The sequence below is a fragment of the Molossus molossus genome, unplaced genomic scaffold, assembly GCF_014108415.1.
Source record: "Molossus molossus isolate mMolMol1 unplaced genomic scaffold, mMolMol1.p scaffold_m16_p_11, whole genome shotgun sequence".
Classification (NCBI taxonomy): Eukaryota; Metazoa; Chordata; class Mammalia; order Chiroptera; family Molossidae; genus Molossus; species Molossus molossus.
The window spans coordinates 51,611,193-51,629,843 of record NW_023425346.1 but is presented as its reverse complement, the minus strand read 5'-3'; the positions used below and the strand labels follow the sequence as shown (position 1 = coordinate 51,629,843).

The 18,651-nt window shown below is 37.6% G+C and overlaps 1 protein-coding gene across 2 annotated transcripts in view; it reads left to right on the top strand.

The window, feature by feature from the left end:
* BMPR2 (bone morphogenetic protein receptor type 2) overlaps positions 1-17,640 on the top strand; it is a 193,646-nt gene extending 176,006 nt beyond the window's left edge. For both annotated transcript variants that reach the window (XM_036254249.1, XM_036254251.1), the window contains 3 exons: positions 10,882-11,054; positions 14,264-15,543; positions 17,013-17,640. In XM_036254249.1, coding sequence (XP_036110142.1) covers positions 10,882-11,054; positions 14,264-15,543; positions 17,013-17,263 — 1,704 coding nt within the window. In that variant the 3' untranslated portion in view covers positions 17,264-17,640. The remainder of the gene's footprint in view (positions 1-10,881; positions 11,055-14,263; positions 15,544-17,012) is intronic.
* The last annotated feature ends 1,011 nt before the right edge of the window (positions 17,641-18,651 follow it).

Here is an 18,651-nt window from a genome sequence, read left to right as displayed (position 1 = left end):
CCAAACCCGGCTCTCTCAGGACCGCAGGCCGACGCTCTAACCGCTGAGCCAAACCGGCCAGGGCAATTCAGAGGAATTTTTAAATATTATTTTAAAAGGTATTTTCTCTCTTCTGTAATTCTCCTTAGACAAATATTGGATCACCTGACATTTTAGGTCTCAGTTCTTTTCCATGTATTTTCCAATTTTTTTATTGTATACTGTTTAAGATTTACTCAGCTTTACCATTCAAATCACTCATTTATTTTCACCTTTACAGTTCTACTTATTATCTGTTCATTAAAATTTTACTTTCCACAGTCATGTTTGTAATTTCTATAAATTTTTATTGTTTACTTTTTTCAGAGCATTCTGTTTTAAGAAAGTATTAGGAGCCCTGGCCGGTTTGGGTTAGCAGTTAGAGTGGTAGCCTGCGGACCAGAGAGGCCTGGGTTCGATTCCAGTTAAGGGCGCACGTACCTTGGTTAGTCCCCGGCCCCAGTTGGGATCGTGCGGGTGGCCAGCAATTGATGTGTCTCTCCCACATTGATGTTTTTCTCTTTCTCTCTCCCTCCCACTTTGTCTGAAGATAAATGTAAAAATATCCTCAAGTGAAGAATAAAAAAAAAAGAATGTATTAGGAATTTGATTATTTTTGGAGGTGTAAATTTGAATTTTTGACACTTTCTAGTTTTCTTGATAGTTAAAGAACAAAAATGAAAAAATTTTCATCAAACAGTTTAAATCTTTTTACTATGTATTTTCACATTTAAATGTTAGGTTGTCTTGGTAGGATTAGAATATTTTCATTCTAGATCATGGCTTATATGGGATGGTGGCATGTCAGAGAGAGGCTAGAGATATTCTATATGTTTTCCATACAGATTTATATTGAATCTTTTCTCCATTGGTCATCTGTGTCAGTAGATTACCTTCAAGGAAGGCTTCTGCTTCAAGTGAGATTACAATCTTCTTTTAAGTATGAGGCAATTAAAGACCTATTGCCAAGCACTTATGTCTGTGATTGCCTCCAAACTGCAGTTCTTGCTATGAGAAATGGGACAGATCTTTAAAAGGTCCCTGGCAGCAGGTGAGAGGCTGAATCCTTTTCAAGTATTTGTTAGATGTGCCAGCCTCAAAGTAGAGCATCCCTCAAAGAAAAAATCTCTTTGTGAAATTTTGCTTAGTAAAATACAACTTCATCTTCATTAAATTATTTATTTCACCAGAGATATTAGACTCATGATTTTGAAGTATATCTTGGCAACTCTACCATTATAGGATATGCATCATATGCATATTTACTTGAAAACTTTTTTACTCCAAATTTAGACTAGGTTGCTAGGTAAGGGATAAAGTAATACTTGGTTCACTTCCAGCGAATTCATTTAACTTTAATGTGCTACAGTCTTTAGAACTGCTTGTCTGCAGTGACAGTACAGTACCAGAGTTAGATAACAAGTGCTTAGTTTATAAAGAGAGAAATTCCTTGTGTCTAAAAGAAGACACTTTTGCTTCATAGTTGCATTTAAATTAAAAAATATTTTTATAGCAACAGAACTCAGAATATTTCAAATATTAATGAATGTAAAAAATAGTTTTAAAAACTGCCAGGGACTTAAACATAGATCATTCAGTAAATGGGGAAGAATAGTTTTCTGATGAAAACAAAAGTATAGAAAATACTTTCTGAGAAAACTATATAAAAATGTTAACCATAGTTACACCTGAATATTGGGTTTATGGATAACTTTTTTTCTGTACTTCTGGAATTTATAGTAAAAGTCTGTTATTGTAACAATCACACAGTTTAATATAAAATATTTTATATTAAAATATTTTAAATTAGAAAACAAAATTACTCTGGTATTTTTAATACCTTTTTAATATGTAAAACATTCAAGTATAATTCGTTCAACTACATCACCATTCTTCATACTTTTCATTTTTTTCCAAGTTTTTATCTTCCATTTCTTACTCTGTCTTGAATACCGGCTTATTCTCTTTTCCTTTCTAAAATCACTTGTCCAGTTTCTCTTTATTTCTTAGTCTTAGTTCTGCATAACTTCTTTTGCTCAACTATTTTAATATATTGTTGCATAGAAGGTTGGACCTCTTCCACAGTTGGTTTTTCCCTCTAGTCTTTTTCTTTTTCTGCCCATTAAACACAGTCTTACAAAATGTGCTATATACTCCAGAAGCTGCCATTTCTTTTCATATTTATCTCAGTTTTTCCATTTTCTCTCTTGACAAATTCTGATGTGATCTAGAATTCAGCATTTTCCATACATTTTTTTTCTCACACAACCTACATTAGGAAGGTACATGTTCACATCATGACATAGTGTCGTAAGATAACGCTTACCCTTACTATCTACTATACATCCTGGTATATTTTCTGTTTAGTCTAGACTATTTCAGCTTGGGGACTTGATAGTCATTTATTTTAAATACTGGTCCCAACACACTAACTTGATTTTGTGACCCACACATGAGCCGCAACTTACATCTTTCTGTCATTAGGTAGAAGTATTTTTAAAGCTTCTTGTCTTTCTTTTCTTTTTTATTCTGCTTATCTTTCCTTACAGTGTTAATAATGATATGCCCTTTATCGCATTTACCCAATTGTTAGATATCATTATTTATATATTTCTACTTTAAAAAAAATTGTTGAATGTGTTACAGATGTTCCTCATTTTTCCCCCATTGACCCCCGCCTCCCCACTCCCGCTCCCCTCCCATCTTTTCCCATACTGTTGTCTGTGTCCATTGGTGATGCATATATGCACATAAGTTCTTTGGTTTATTTCTTCCCACTCCCAACCCCCTTCCCTTTGAGCTTTGTCAGTTTAGCAACCCATTTGTACTTCTTAATCCCTTCACCTTTTTCACCTATTACCCCCTCCCCCTCCCATCTGGCAACCAACAAAATGTTCTCTGTATCTGTGAGAATGTTTCTGTTCTGCTGGTTCATTTTGTTTGTAGATTCAATTGTTGATAGCTATGTATGCATTGCCTTTTTGTTTGTTCGTATTTTTTATCTTTTTCTTCAAGAAGACCATTCAACATTTCATATAATAATGGTTTGATGGTGATGAACTCCTTTAGCTTTTCCATGTCTGGGAAACTCTTTATATGGCCATCGATTCTAAATGACAGCTTTGCAGGATAGAGTAATCTTGGTTGTAGGTTGTTGCTTTTCATCACTCTAAATATTTCTTGCCACTCCCTTCTGGCCTGCAAAATTTCTTTTGAGAAATCAGCTGACAGTCTAATGGGAACTCACTTGTAGGTAACTTACTGCTTTTCTCTTGCTGCTTTTAAGAGTCTCTCTTTGTCTTGAACCTTTTGCATTTTGATGACGATGTGTCTTGGTGTGGGCCTCTTGGGGTTCATCTTGTTTGGGACTCTCTGTGCTTCCTGGACGTGTATGTCTGTTTCCTTCACCAAGTTAGGGAGGTTTTCTGCCATTATTGTTTCAAATAGGTTTTTGATTTCTTATTCTCTCTCTTCTCCTTCGGGCACCCCCAAGATGAGAATGTTGGCACGCTTGAGGTTGTCCCAGAGGCTCCTTACACTATCCTCACTTTTTTGCATTCTTTTTTCTTTTTGCTGTTCTGATTGGGGGTTTTTTTGCTTCCTTATATTCCACATCGATGGTTTGCTTCTTGGCTTTACCTATGCTACTATTGAATCTGTGTAAATTATTCTTTATTTCAGTTAGTGCCTCCTCCTTCATTTCTGACTGCACATCCTCCATTTCTGACTGGTCCTTTTTTATGCTCTTGAGGCCCTTGCTAAGTTCACTGAGATTCTCACTAAGTTCATTGAGCATTCTTATGAGCAGTATTTTGAACTCAGCATCTGTTGGGTTGCTTATCTCTATTTCACTTAGTTCTTTTCCTGGGGTTTTGTTCTGTTTTTTAATTTGGGACCTATTTCTTTGTCTCCTCATTTTAGCTGCCTCCCTGTGTTTGTTTCTATGTATTACTTAACAAGAGGTATGGGGCTAGCTGAGACCAGATGCTGCTTGTTTGAAAGAACTTAAGAAAACCTGAAGCAGGATTCAAGACAGGCCAGTCCTGTGGTAAAGCAAGTGCCAACAGCTTGGGTGGGCCTGAAAGTTGGGTGGGGTGGGGCCTCAGGGAATCACCAGGGCGGGGCAAGCAGTGTGAGCCAGGTTGCTGGAGTCCCAGATATGGCGGCTGTCTGCTGCCCCAGGGAAGGGCTCACCAAAAGGAACAAAGGCCTCTGACAGCACCTTTGTCCCGGAGAAAGCCCCCTCTCCAGCCCTCTCCAATGCCAAACAGCTCAGTTCTTCCTTGTTATGTCTCTGGCGCCCCTCGAGCTGCCTCCCCTCCAAGCTTAGAGGGAGTGAGTCCGCAGGCCCTTTAAGAGGAGCTGCCTGGGGCTCCAGCTGCCTCAGCGTCCCTGAGCCTCAGTTCCCGCTGGTTTTTCCAGCCAGAAGTGATGGGGACTTCTCTTCCTGGCACTGAAACCCTGAGCAGGGTACCTGGTGTGGGACGGGGATCCCCTCAGTCCTCAGGGCGGACCTCCCAGCCAAGGTATCCTCCTAATTTTTATCTGCCACATGTGGGTGTGGGATCAACCTGTCTGCCTCTGCCCCTCCTACCAGTCTCGATGCAGCTGCTTCTTTAATTCCGTAGTTGTAGGACTTCCATTCAGCTTGATTTCAGGCGGTTTTGAATGATGGTTGTTCTGTAGTTTAGTTGTAATTTTGATGTGGTTGTGGGAGGACGCCATACCGCGCTTACCTAAATCAATGCTGAATACCCCAAAATAAGGAAAAAAGTAGATAAGATTATTGTTAACTACTACTATTAATCATCAACAATGATTCTGCCTTCAAAAATGGAAACTTATTAGAGGCAGAGACCAGGGTTACTGGTTACCAGGGTCATTGACCAGTAAAATGCCTTTATGAAGGTCTTATTTTACAAAAATAATTTTTTTTCAAATCTCACCCAAGGATATTTTTCCATCTATCTTCAGATCAAAATGGGAGGGAGGGAGAGAGAGACAGAGAAACATAGATGCGAGAGAGACATATCAACTGGTTGCTTCCCACATGACCCCGACCAGGGCTGGGGACTAACCGCAACCAAAGGTGTGCCCTTGACCGAAATCGAACCCACCACTCTTGTCCACGGGCCAACACTGTAACCACTGAGCAAAATGGCCAGGGCTAGAAAAATAATTTTAGCAAATTATTTCCCAACCATATGAAAAGTAATACATTTATGCTCGTTAAACATCTCTATTTCCTCAAGATATAGAAAATAACCAATATACAATCTTTAGCTACTTGGATTTTGGTGTTTCTGAGCTCTTGTGGGCAGCAGCTGGTGAATGGGACTTTGTATAATAGGTGGTGCTTTGTAATTGAAAAGGAAAGGGTCCCTTTCAGTTTTGTGTTGAAAAGTGTCCAAATTTTTGCTTTAGAAAGATTTCAGGTTGTATACTTTATGAACTTTATGTTTACTAATTAAGAACATGAATGAAACTATAAATTTATGTGTTTTATATATAGCATGTGTTTGGTTGCCTATAGAGGGAAAATTGGTGGTTGATGGTTAAGAATGGGAGGGAGATTTCCCTTTTGACCTTTTGAATTTAGTGACATCTACATATATTACCTATTCAACAAAGTTACTTAAATTGAATGTTTTTCATGCATGTAATAAAAATTCAAAGAGTTCAAACAATACTTATTCTTTAGAAATACAAAAAATATGCAGTGAAAACTCTTCCACTTACTTCAGACATTCTAAAGCTCCTCTGAAGAAACAACCACTGTTAAGCTCTTTTTGTAGACTTCCAGAAATTTCTATGTATTACAAGGCTATATGTTTTTATATTTTTTCTAACATGCAAATGGAAATTACTATGCTCACTTAGCCTTACTATTTTTATTTAGCAATTGGAAACATATGTATCTTTCTAATTATTTTAATGCTGAACAGTATACATTATACCATAAGTTTTTAGCCTGATCCCTATAAGAGAATATGAAGTTTTCAGCTTTTGCTGTTATTAATGATACTACAGTGAACATCTTATACATGTACTTTTTCTACCTATGTGTAAGTGCAGTTAAGGAATTAAATTCCTGGAAATAGTATTGCTGGATCAAAGGGTAAAATACATTTAAAATTTGTTATTGCCAGATTACTCTCCAAATTGATGGCACTCCCAACAATAATATAAAGTACATGCTTTCCCATCACCAACACTTTGTGTTATAAAATTTTATTTACCTTTGTTAATGTGATAGGTAAAAATAGATCTTGTTTTAATTTATCAGTTTTAAGTAGAGCCAAGAGTTGAAGCCAGGCTTTTAATTGAACTGGTACTCTCACTACAAAACTTGAACTAATATTCTTTACTACTACACTGTACTACTTCAACATAGTGAATAAAGTTGAGTATCTTCGCATATTTTGTAAGTCATTTGCATTTCTTATTTATGTACACTTTATCCATATTTCTGTTATGGATTTACTATCATATTAAAAAAATATATTGTTACTGACAAGCCTCATAGGTATAATTAATTCAGCCTAGAAACATTAGGAGATGCTAAAACTAGTGGATGAAAATGATGCAGAACTGGATATTTACAGAGGCTTTAAATACTTACCCCCCTACCCCAAAACACTGATTGAAATGGGAAAAAAAAATCGCTGATTAAATATAAAAGAAAATGGAACTTTACAGTGGAGAAACCTGGTAGACACCAGCTCAATAATGTGATCAAGATTAGCTTCACTAGTAATGGGACAAATCACATTTTGTGTACCACATCAGGTACAATGAGAAGAACACAGTATCTCTTCTTCTGTGGTTTTCTGCCAAAGATGCAAACCTTGAATCTAATCATGAGGAAACATCAGACAAATTAAGTGTCTGAAAGTAACTGGTCTGTAATCTTAAAAAACGTCAAGGTCATGAAAGGCAAGAAAAGTAAGTTTGAAATTATTTTAAAATAAAAAGAGCCCTGGCCAGTTTGGCTCAGGGGTAGAGCATCAGCCCATGGACCAATAAGTTGTAGGTTCATTGGCCAAGAGTACATACCTCAGTTGAGGTTTGTCCCCAGCTCTGGTTGGAGTCATGTGGGAGGAAACCTGTCGATGTGTCCCTCTCACATAGATATTTCTCTCTCTCTCCCTTTCTCTCTCTTTCTCTCCCTCCCACTATATCTGAAGATAAATAGAAACATATCCTCAGATGAGGATTAAAAATAATAAAAAGAAAATTCTCATTTCATAACTTGGGACTACTTTATTTTGTCAAACCAATATCAAAATCCAATAAGGTAAATGTATAACTAGTTTTTTGTTTTGTTTTGTTTTGTTTTATCCTCACCTGAGGACATCTTTTTCCATTTTTTGTTCAGATAGAGTGGGACAGAGAGGAAGAGAGAGAGAGAGAGAGAGAGAGAGAGAGAGAGAGAGAGAAATATCGATGTGAAAGGGACACATCGAGTGGCTGCCACCTGCACGACCAACCAGGGCCGGGGACAAACTGCAACCGAGGTACATGCCCTTAGCGGGAACCGAACCCAGGTCTCTCTGGACTGCAGGCCGATGCTCTAACTGCTGAGCCAAACCGGCCAAGGCTGTATAACTACTTTTTAGAGTATATTTATCACAAAAAAAGTTAGTTATGCTCGGCTGGTATAGCTCAGTGGTTGAGCGTGGTTTAATTTCCCAGTCAGGGCACATGCCCAGGTTGCTGGCTTAATCCCCGATAGGGATTGTGCAGGAGGCAGCTGATCGATGTTGATGCCTCTCTCTCACGTAGATGTTTCTCTCTCCCCTTCCCACTCTATCTGACAATAAATGGAAAAGTAGCCTCCAGTGAGGATTTAAAAAAAAAATCAATAAAAAACATTTTTAAAAAAGTTAGTTATGCCCTGGCCAGTTTGGCTCAGCGGTTAGAGCGTCAGCCTGCGGTCCAGAGAGACCCGGGTTCGGTTCCCGCTAATGGCACGTACCTCAGTTGCAGTTTGTCCCCGACCCTGGTTGGGTCATGCGGGTGGTAGCCACTTGATGTGTCCCTTTCACATTGATGTTTCTCTCTCTCTCTCTCTCTCTTTTCTTCTCTCTCCCTCCTGTTCTGTCTGAACAAAAAATAGAAAAATGGCCTCGGGTGAGGATAAGAATTAAAATAAAAAATAAAAAAAAGTTATAATTGATTCCTAAATTCCCTTTATCTTCAAATCAGTTTTGTTTTTGTTTTTTTATCCTCACCTGAGAATTTTTTTTTGCATTTATCTTCAGACTGGGAGGGAGAGAGGGAGGAAGAGAGAGAGAAAAACATCCATGTGAGAGAGACACATTGACTGGTTGCCACCTGCATGACCCCAACCAGGGGTGGGGACTAACTGCAACCGAGGTATGTGCCCTTAGCGGGAACCGAACCTGGGACTCTGGTCTGTGGGCTGATGCTCTAACTGCTGAGCCAAACCGGCCAGTGCTACAGATCAGTTTTAAATTCATTTTATACAGTCTTTCGCATTATTCACAATTTAACATTTGGAATTCAACTACTTGCTACAATTTATTTGTAGTCCCCAAATCAGTACTCAACACACTTTTATCGTCATTCATGGATATATGCAGAGCAGTGAAACACTTTAGTCACCAGATGTATGTGTTCCCAACCGAGGTCTGACAAGGTACTCTGCCTTCTTTTTGCTATTTACTTTGTGCCTTGTTTTTCACATTTTTGTGCTTTTTGATGGCGATTTCACAGTTTAAATGGTCCCCGAATGTAGTGTTGAAGTGCTGGCTAGTGTTCCTAAGGGAAAGAATACTGCGATGTGCCTTATGAAGAAGAAAAATGTGTACTAGGTTAGCTTGATTAGGGCACGACGTGTAGTATTGTTGGTCATGCATGCACTGTTAATAAACTGATAATATTTTAAAAGATGTCTTTAAACAGAAACACAAATAAAACAAGATTATATTAATTGGTTGACAAAAATATTTTGGCCAAACACTCTTGGAAACCAGTAACCCGTATTTACTCTACAAGTAGTGATTCATTGTTCACTAATTCAGTGTATATTTCAGCAAATTTATAGAACACAACTACCATAAATAGACTCAACTGTACTTTTAGCATAAACACCAAACTTTCACACACTTGTGAAACTCCACCTTATCCAGTATCTATTTTTCAGGTTCTTCCAAATTTTGAGAAATAGGTAGATTATTATTGTGTAATGAGAAAGTTATTAATTGATGTCTATATCTATTATTTGAATTTAATTTTACTCAGAGCCTGGAACATTTATTAAAATAGATTTCAAAATTCAATGTAAAGTTCAGCCTTAAAATATATCCTCTTTGATTTGTGCTCTGGCCAAAATTAGAGAACCAGTGGCAGACAGCCACTGAGGCAGACAGCTCAGAAGAGTCAAGGAAGTGGGGATGATGGTGTTAAAGATAGGCCATGGTGCAGGTATGCAGTGAGCTATCTCCAGAAAGAACATTATCAAATTTCCTGCAGATTCAGGGTTCAGATCAGTTTGCTACAGAACACAAATTATTGGGAAAAATTTAAAATGTTCTTAAGATTGCTAATAACAATTTTGGCTGAAATTAGGCTTCCAGATAAATACTCAGATTAAGTATTATTTAAAATATACTTAAAAAATGATTGGTCAATTATCTAAAATTCAGATTAAGTGCCATCCTATATTTTTATTTGTTAAAACTGGCAAACCCTAGCCTTACTTTTTTGCAAATATTTTAAGGGCACAAAAAGTGTGAATATTAGGGCAGGTGAAAAACTTGAAGCTGAATAAAAACAAATCCCAAGATAAACCACAGAACTTATATGCATGTATGCATAACCAATGGACATAGACAACAAAGCTGGGGATAGAGGGGGGGGGATGGGGAGAAGGGTGTCATTGGGGGGAAAAGGAGAAACATCTGTAACAAAAACAAATTAATTTTTAAAAAATTCAAAAATCAAGCCTGAAAATATTCTGGATGACAGTCCATCAAAGTATACAAAAATCTGTTTTTTAAAAGGGAGTTTAAACCAACTCTCCAAAAGGGAAATTATTGTTTACTGCTGATGTAGATGAATACTGCAGAATGGGACTGCTTTTGATACTATTATTGAAACTAATTTAAGGAAGAAGAAATGCCAAGCCTTTAAGTTTTACGGTTGGAATGAAGCACTGTAATAGGAGTAAAGGAGAAAAAACTCACCTCGAAATTGAAGATAGCCTGGTGCCAAAATTTCATCAAATTCAAAAATTATTTTTGAAGTGGAATTAATGGCTGTTGATCAAAATAGCAGTGCAGTGGGTCAACAATGTCAAAAACCTGTGCCCTTGAAGAAACATATATAACTTCTTACAACTGCTTACTCTTATGCATACTTTTTCAAGGAATTAAGTTAAAGCTTCCTTGCTTACTTGCTACTCACCATTTGAGAACTGTGACCCTTTACAAATCTCTGAAGTCTAAAATATTTTATTAAAGTTACATAAAATATTTTTTAAAGAAAATTGATTTTTCTTCTACCGCATGTCACTAAAAACACAATACTTTTTTTTTCTTTTTAAAGATACACTTGTTGCCCTGGCCAGTTTGGCTCAGCAGTTAGAGCGTTGGCCTGCGGTCCAAAGAGACCCGGGTTCGGTTCCCGCTAAGGGCATGTATCTCGGTTGCAGTTTGTCCCTGGCCCTGGTTGGTCGTGCGGGTGGCAGCCACTCGATGTGTCTCTTTCACGTCGATGTTTCTCTTCTTCTCTCTCCCTCCCACTCTATCTGAACAAAAAACAAAAAAATGTCCTCAGGTGAGGATTAAATAAATAAATAAATAAAAATACACTTATTTGATATGTGCTTTATTACAGGCAGTGAGGTCACTCAAAGAGACAATCGAAGACTGTTGGGACCAGGATGCAGAAGCTCGGCTTACTGCACAGTGTGCAGAGGAGAGGATGGCTGAACTTATGATGATATGGGAAAGAAACAAATCCGTGAGCCCAACAGTCAATCCAATGTCTACTGCTATGCAGAATGAGCGGTAAGACCAAAAGCATTAAGCATTCCATTAGTCAGTATTGAAAACTGAGACTAAACAGAACAGGAAATAAATATTCTTAAACCAGTCAGATAGTGCAGTGATTAACTCATCCAACCTGAAGCTGCACTATTTCTTTCAATATTCCCATTCTTTTACTGAAGATTTTTGTTTGATATAAATGCAAGATGGAATCTGTGGGGTTTTTAATATCTAAAGATACAGTAAAAGAAGTTAGTTTTTTTCTATTAATGCTCCAACTTTCCTACAATAATAAAGGTAAAACATTTTCATAGTTCCAAAAGATTATAGGCACTTCTATATATATTGTCATATTTATTCCTACTTCCCCTGCTGTTTGTTTGTGTTTTAAAAGAAAATGGAACTGTGATCTTGCCTATGTATCTAACCTGTTTTACTAGAGACTATTGTTTCCAGGCTTCTTATCCAGTGTTCTTTCTTATAGAATATAGTACTACTACTTTTACATGAGAGCAATTCATAAGGTCTTTCCATTCCATCATGAACATTATTTTAGGAGACTTATTTTTTTAGAACTATGATTTTTTTTGTTCTAAATCAAAGGGCTTTTTAAAAAACATTTCTAAAATTTGAAACTTTCAGACTGTCACCCGTGTTTCTTTGTTTCATGTTTTGGGGAAAAGTGTTCCCATGAATTTGTCATTTTATCTAATATATGCTAAACATCTTCAGAAAAGCATCAAGGAAAAAGTTACCTGAGAAAATTGAAATAAAAATATACTTGAGTCCCTGGCCAGGCAGCTCAGTTGGTTAGAGTGTCATGCTGATATGCCAGGGTTGCAGGTTTGATCTCCGGTCAGGGCACATACAAGAATCAACCAATGGCCCTGGCCGGTTTGGCTCAGCGGTTAGAGCGTCCGCCTGCGGTCCGGAGAGGCCCGGGTTCGGTTCCCGCTAAGGGCATGTACCTTGGTTGCAGTTTGTCCCCGGCCCTGGTTGGTCGTGCGGGTGGCAGCCACTCGATGTGTCCCTTTCACATCGATGTTTCCCTCTCTCTCTCTTCCTCTCTCTCCCTCCCACTCTGTCTGTACAAAAGATGGGAAAATGTCCTCGGATGAGGATTAAAAAAATAATAATAATAAAAAAAAGAATCAACCAATGAGCCCTGGCCGGTTTGGCTCAGCGGTTGGAGCGTCGGCCTGCAGTACAGAGAGACCCGGGTTCGGTTCCCGCTAAGGGCATGTACCTCGGTTGCAGTTTGTCCCCGGCCCTGGTTGGTCGTGTGGGTGGCGGCCACTTGATGTGTCCCTTCACATCGATGTTTCTCTCTCTCTCTCTCTCTCTTCCTCTCTCTCCCTCCCGCTCTATCTGAACAAAAAATGGAAAAATGTCCTCGGGTGAGGATAAAAAAAAAAGAATCAACCAATGAAAGCATGAATGGGTTGAACAACAAATCTCTCTCTCTCCCCCTTTCCCCAACCCCGTCCCTCCCTCTCCCCCTCTTCTTCACTCCCTCCCTCGCTCTCTCTCCTTTCCTCCCTCTCCACTTCCCTTTTTCCCTCCCTCCTCTCCCCCTCTCTAAAAATCAATCAACAAATAAAAATACACTTGATTCTCGAATCATTTTCTGTGCTATTTTCTATTGTTCTCATTTTAACAGCAATTTGTATTATGAACTATAGGCCCAAAATTGGGTTTACACTACATATGTTTAGGTTAAATTAACTTCAGCATATAAACCCTTATGTTTTATATATCAGCAAATCAAGGAAGGTAGAGATTAGCAATTCTAAATATAAATTTTCTCACTTTACACATACCTAAGGATAGTCTTCTGCTTTCTTCTCACCTTATCTTTGTGTTATCTGTGTGCTCTGGTATGCTTTTTGTACCTCTCTCAAGAGTCAGCTACTTTAAGTGTTTTTTAACTTTTCTTGAATGGTAAGAAGAAACCCTTGATCCTCCCCATTGCTTTGGCCATTCTTTGCTTTCTGTGTCATTCAGTTATACCCCTTATATGCTTCCTCTCATTCCCTGTCATTTCTAAGTAGTTCCCCTAAATGATAGTTCATACCAGAGTCATTTCACTCTGAGTTTCGTTGTATTGACTCTTACCTCCATACCTCCTAAACTTCCTTTTCTTGTGTAGTACAACAGCTTTTTACTTCTTCTTGCCGTTCCCTTATAACCTCATCAGTCTTTCTTCATAGTCCTTTCTCTCTTTTAGTTGCTGCTTTTCTCCTATAACATTTGCATCTATTAATGTTCCCAATGTTTATACTTTGTTAAAGCTATCCCTGGTTTTTATTTTAAATAACATAAATGTATTACAGTGTGATGCTCAAGAACCATCACTTTCAAGGTGTGTTGATGACTTAAGAAGCCTTGATAACTGGAGAATGTTTCTGAGTCTTTGATCCTTTGTCTGAGTGTCACATTCATACTCTAGGCTCTAGGCCTTTCATTGATATGGCTCAGTCTACCCTGAGAAGATATATTTTATTGCTAGACTATGCCTTTCATGGAAGCGCTTTGGAATAGCCTAGTAGTAGTTGTTACTGTTTGGTCATTGGAACTGAATTGATTTGTTGAATAGCCACTATGTATCTAGAATTATGATAGTATAAATGAAACATATTTCATGGTTCCTCCTCTCACAAAACTTGTGCAGGTATACAATTCATAAAGGTATAGTCTAGCCGGTGTGGCTCAGTGGTTGAGCATCAACCCATGCACCAAGAGGTCGCCGGATCGATTCCCGGTCAGGACACATGCCCAGGTTGTGGGTCCAATCCCCATTTGGGGGCATGCAGGAGGCGGCCAATCGATGTACTCTCTCATTGATGTTTCTGTCTCTCTCTCTCCCTCTCCCTTCCTCTCTCTCTAAAATCAATAAAGGAAAAAGAAAAAACAATTTTTTTAAAAAAAGGTGTATTTTGTAATGTTACACAACTATAGGATTTTTTATTAATTCCTATAAACCAAAATAATAAACATTTATAAAAATCATATCTAGATCCATAGAGGTTTTCCAGTAGGATTAAATCATATAAAACTAGCATTTAATATGTTAATTGACACTTCATTATTTGATTAGAATTTTTAAATAACATAGAATGATGTGGGTTATAAATAGAAAGCAGTTTAAAACCAGAGGTGTTAGATGTGGAAAAATCAGTGTGTCATAAATGTACATTCTCAATTTGGCATTTTTTTTCCCTTTCTTTAAGCAACCTGTCACACAATAGGCGTGTGCCAAAGATTGGCCCTTATCCAGATTATTCTTCTTCCTCATACATTGAAGACTCTCTCCATCATACTGACAGCATTGTAAAGAATATTTCCTCTGAGCATTCGATGTCCAGCACACCTTTGACCACAGGGGAAAAGAATCGAAACTCAATTAACTATGAACGACAGCAAGCACAAGCTCGAATCCCCAGCCCCGAAACAAGTGTCACCAGCCTGTCCACCAACACAACAACCACAAATACCACTGGCCTCACTCCAAGCACTGGCATGACCACTATATCTGAGATGCCATACTCAGATGAAACAAATCTTCATGCCACCAATGTTTCACAGCCAATTGGTCCAACCCCTGTCTGCTTACAGCTGACAGAAGAAGACTTGGAGACCAACAAGCTAGACCCAAAAGAAGTTGATAAGAACCTCAAGGAAAGTTCTGATGAGAATCTTATGGAGCATTCTCTTAAACAGTTCAGTGGGCCAGACCCACTGAGCAGTACCAGTTCTAGCTTGCTTTACCCACTAATAAAGCTTGCAGTCGAAGTAACTGGACAGCAGGACTTCACACAGGCTGCCAATGGCCAAGCATGTTTAATTCCTGATGTCCCACCTGCTCAGCTCTATCCTCTTCCCAAGCAACAGAACCTTCCTAAGAGACCTACTAGTTTGCCTTTAAACACCAAAAATTCAACAAAGGAGCCCCGGCTAAAATTTGGCAGCAAGCACAAATCAAACTTAAAACAAGTAGAAACTGGAGTTGCCAAGATGAATACAATCAATGCTGTAGAACCTCATGTGGTTACAGTTACCATGAATGGTGTGGCAGGTAGAAACCACAACGTTAATGCCCATGCTGCCACTACTCAGTATGTTAATGGGGCAATACCATCTGGCCAGACAGCCAACACGGTGGCACATAGGGCCCAAGAAATGCTGCAGAATCAATTCATTGGTGAGGACACGAGGCTGAATATTAATTCCAGCCCTGATGAGCATGAACCTTTATTGAGGCGAGAGCAACAGGCTGGCCATGATGAAGGTGTTCTGGATCGTCTTGTGGACAGAAGGGAACGGCCACTAGAAGGTGGCCGAACTAATTCCAATAACAACAACAGTAATCCATGTTTAGAGCAAGATGTTCTTAAACAGGATGTCCCAAGCACAGTAGCAGATCCTGGACCATCAAAACCCAGAAGAGCACAGAGGCCTAATTCTTTAGATCTTTCAGGCACAAATGTCCTTGATGGCAGCAATTTGCAATGTAAGTGGAGGAGCCATGTGATCTCTCCTGCTTGTCTTTTGGGACCATTTAAGTAATTACTTAGATATAATCAGATTGTGTTTCAACTAGCAATGATTTATTTTTACCACTTCTAGAAATAAAATGGGCCATTTAGCTGGACCTCAAAAATAAAGAAAAGAGTAATTTTGTTGTTGATAATTAAAAAGTCAGTGTCACAATAATGTGATTTAATATGTACTTATGTAGCTACTGGTTTATAATGCAATTCGTATTTGTTGTGAATGGTTAAGATTAAATAAATATTCACCAGTTTAAAATCTCTAAGTAAAACGATACCAGTATAACTTTAGGAACAGTTTGTTGAGCATATTAGTATCTATTATATACACATTTGGATTTTATCAGATTTAATAAATCTTAAAAATCCAGAGAAAATTCAGAAAAGTCACTATAAAGTTGCTCTTGTTTTTTTAGTGTCATTTTCTTCCAAGAGTTATGTGTTAAGTCTCCCACATGCATATAGCATTGTGCTATGGGCCCCCTAACAATTAAAACAAATAAACAGTTTGATACTTAGTTTATAGCCCTAAAGGGATTATAACAAGACAGGATCTTTAACAGACATCATTATACAAAATAATTTCTCTTTTAGATAGACAGCACTTACGAAGAAAAACAAAGTCATGTTTTATGGTTGTTGTCAAAGACTGCAAAATGGGCTTAAAAGGATTTGGCTTTCAAAAATCAATCAGTAGAATCTAGCCCTTTTTTGTGTGTGATTTGTATTACAGAGCACTTGACCTGTGGCAAGACTCCATATCAGTAAAATGTCTTTTCTGATATGAGAAGGGGGAATTACTAGAAAATTTGTATTCTAGTATTTATGTAATAACATTTGCCAATGCCTTTATAATTTGATTCACTTTGAGCATTAAGTAGAACGATTAAATGCTTTTTTGCCTAGTTAGAATTGCTACCAGTAACCAAAGGATTTGATAATACACCTGAGAGCTTTGAATTTTCTCCTGTTTTTGCTTCTTGTGCTTTTTAAATATTTTCTTCCTTGCCCTAAGCAGTGGTTCTCAACCTTCCTAATGCTGCACCCCTATAATACAGTTCCTCATGTTGACCCCCAACCATAAAATTATTTTTGTTGCTATTTCATAACTGTAATTTTGCTACTGTTATATCTTAGGCGACCCCTGTGAAAGGGTTGTTCGACCCCCAAAGGGGTCGTGACCCACAGGTTGAGAACCGCTGCCCTATAGAATAATTTAACCAGTTACAAAAACATTGGGTTTAATGAGTCTCAAAAATAAGTTAAGTTTTACCTAGAAAAATACTTCCTGGCATCATCAATTTCAAGAAATGTCCATTAGAACCTCCTGCAGACATCAGTTTGATCTGTTCTTGAGTTGCAACTCTAACTTTTTACTTTTTAATAGTTTCTTTATATATAGTTCATTTTTCTGTACTTTTATTTTCAGTAGGTGAGTCAACACAAGATGGCAAATCAGGATCTGGTGAAAAGATCAAGAAACGTGTGAAAACTCCCTATTCTCTTAAGCGGTGGCGACCCTCCACATGGGTTATCTCCACAGAACAACTGGACTGTGAGGTCAACAACAATGGCAGTGACAGGGCATTCCATTCCAAATCTAGCACAGCTGTTTACCTTGCAGAAGGAGGCACTGCCACAACCATGGTGTCTAAAGATATAGGAATGAACTGTCTGTGAAATGTTTTCAAGCCTATGGAGTAAAATTATTTTTTGCATCATTTAAACGTACAGAAGACATTTTTAAAAAACTGCTTTATCCTCCTTTCAGTACCCCACCCCTGCAACAAGGACTTGCTTTAAATAGATTTCAGCTATGCAGAAAATTTAGCTTATGCTTCCATATTTTTTAATTTGTTTTTTTAAGTTTTGCACTTTTGTTTAGTCTCACTAAAGTTATATATGTCTGTTATGACCACAGAATTATATGTGTGTATATCAAAAGTGGTCTCAAAATATTTTTTTAAGAAAAAAAGCAAAAACAATGTATTGCTGATAATCAGTTTGAAACAGTTTCTAAAGGTCATCAAAACAAACAAATTAAGACAGGTTTGACTTCAGTGGTGTCCGGGATCCATGTTTTATTTCTGGGCACAAGCAGTTTATTTTATATGTTGATACGTTCCTAACATATTATCTGTTGGACATTCTTTTCTCTTGTGTTTTGTTTGAATGTGCAATAGTCTGTAGCCACAAATAAGCTTTCTTGTAAGCTCTCTTCCCAATAGAACACGTACATTCTTCCATAATATGAACATTTTGCTCTCCCATTCTTTTGTCAGGTCTATTATATGACAGTGGATTATGCAGATGAGAAAGCAACTACCTGATATTTTGCTTTCTCTCTCCTTATGGAAAATGCAGAAAACATTGTCTCAAAGGGCTCTAAAGAAGGAACTACCAAAACCTAATTTGAAATGCTATTTCTTTTAACCTTCCAAATTACAAATGTTTCCTTCCAGGCATTTTAAGAAACATAATTTGGTTCTGGTTTTGGAAGTTCAAGAGAGCATAGAACAAAGTAGAGGAAGTCAAATATTAGCCTTTTTTTCATTTTATTTTATTTTTATATGTATGTTATGTTCCATTTTCATTTATTTAAGAAGCACATTTTTATCAGAAAACTTATAGAGCTATACTTATATGGAATTTTAAAGTAGGTAGATGGTTAAGACAATATAGTGTTATATCCTTTATTCTCTGAATAGGTCATCTTTGACTCAAATAAAATTACATTTCCTGTTTAAAATAACTTCAAAACTAATTCATAGTTTTGAACCTGTAGTATCTTTTTATCCTCTTCTGAAGCAAAGCCTGAAGACTGTCTGAGATTTCTCTCCTTTTCCCATGACCTAAAACACTGTGTGGAAAAAAATCATTCAACTGGTATGCCAAATCCCTATGGAAGGAAGGATTGCTGCCAAACCTATCATCTTGGAGCAGACTGAGACTTACCTCTCTCTTTTGAAAACTGTTTTTTTACTAATCCTGTTTTTATAATTTCTCTTTTTGCAAATTTTTCACATGATTTTTGATATGTGAGCAGCATTTATTATTTACATTATCTT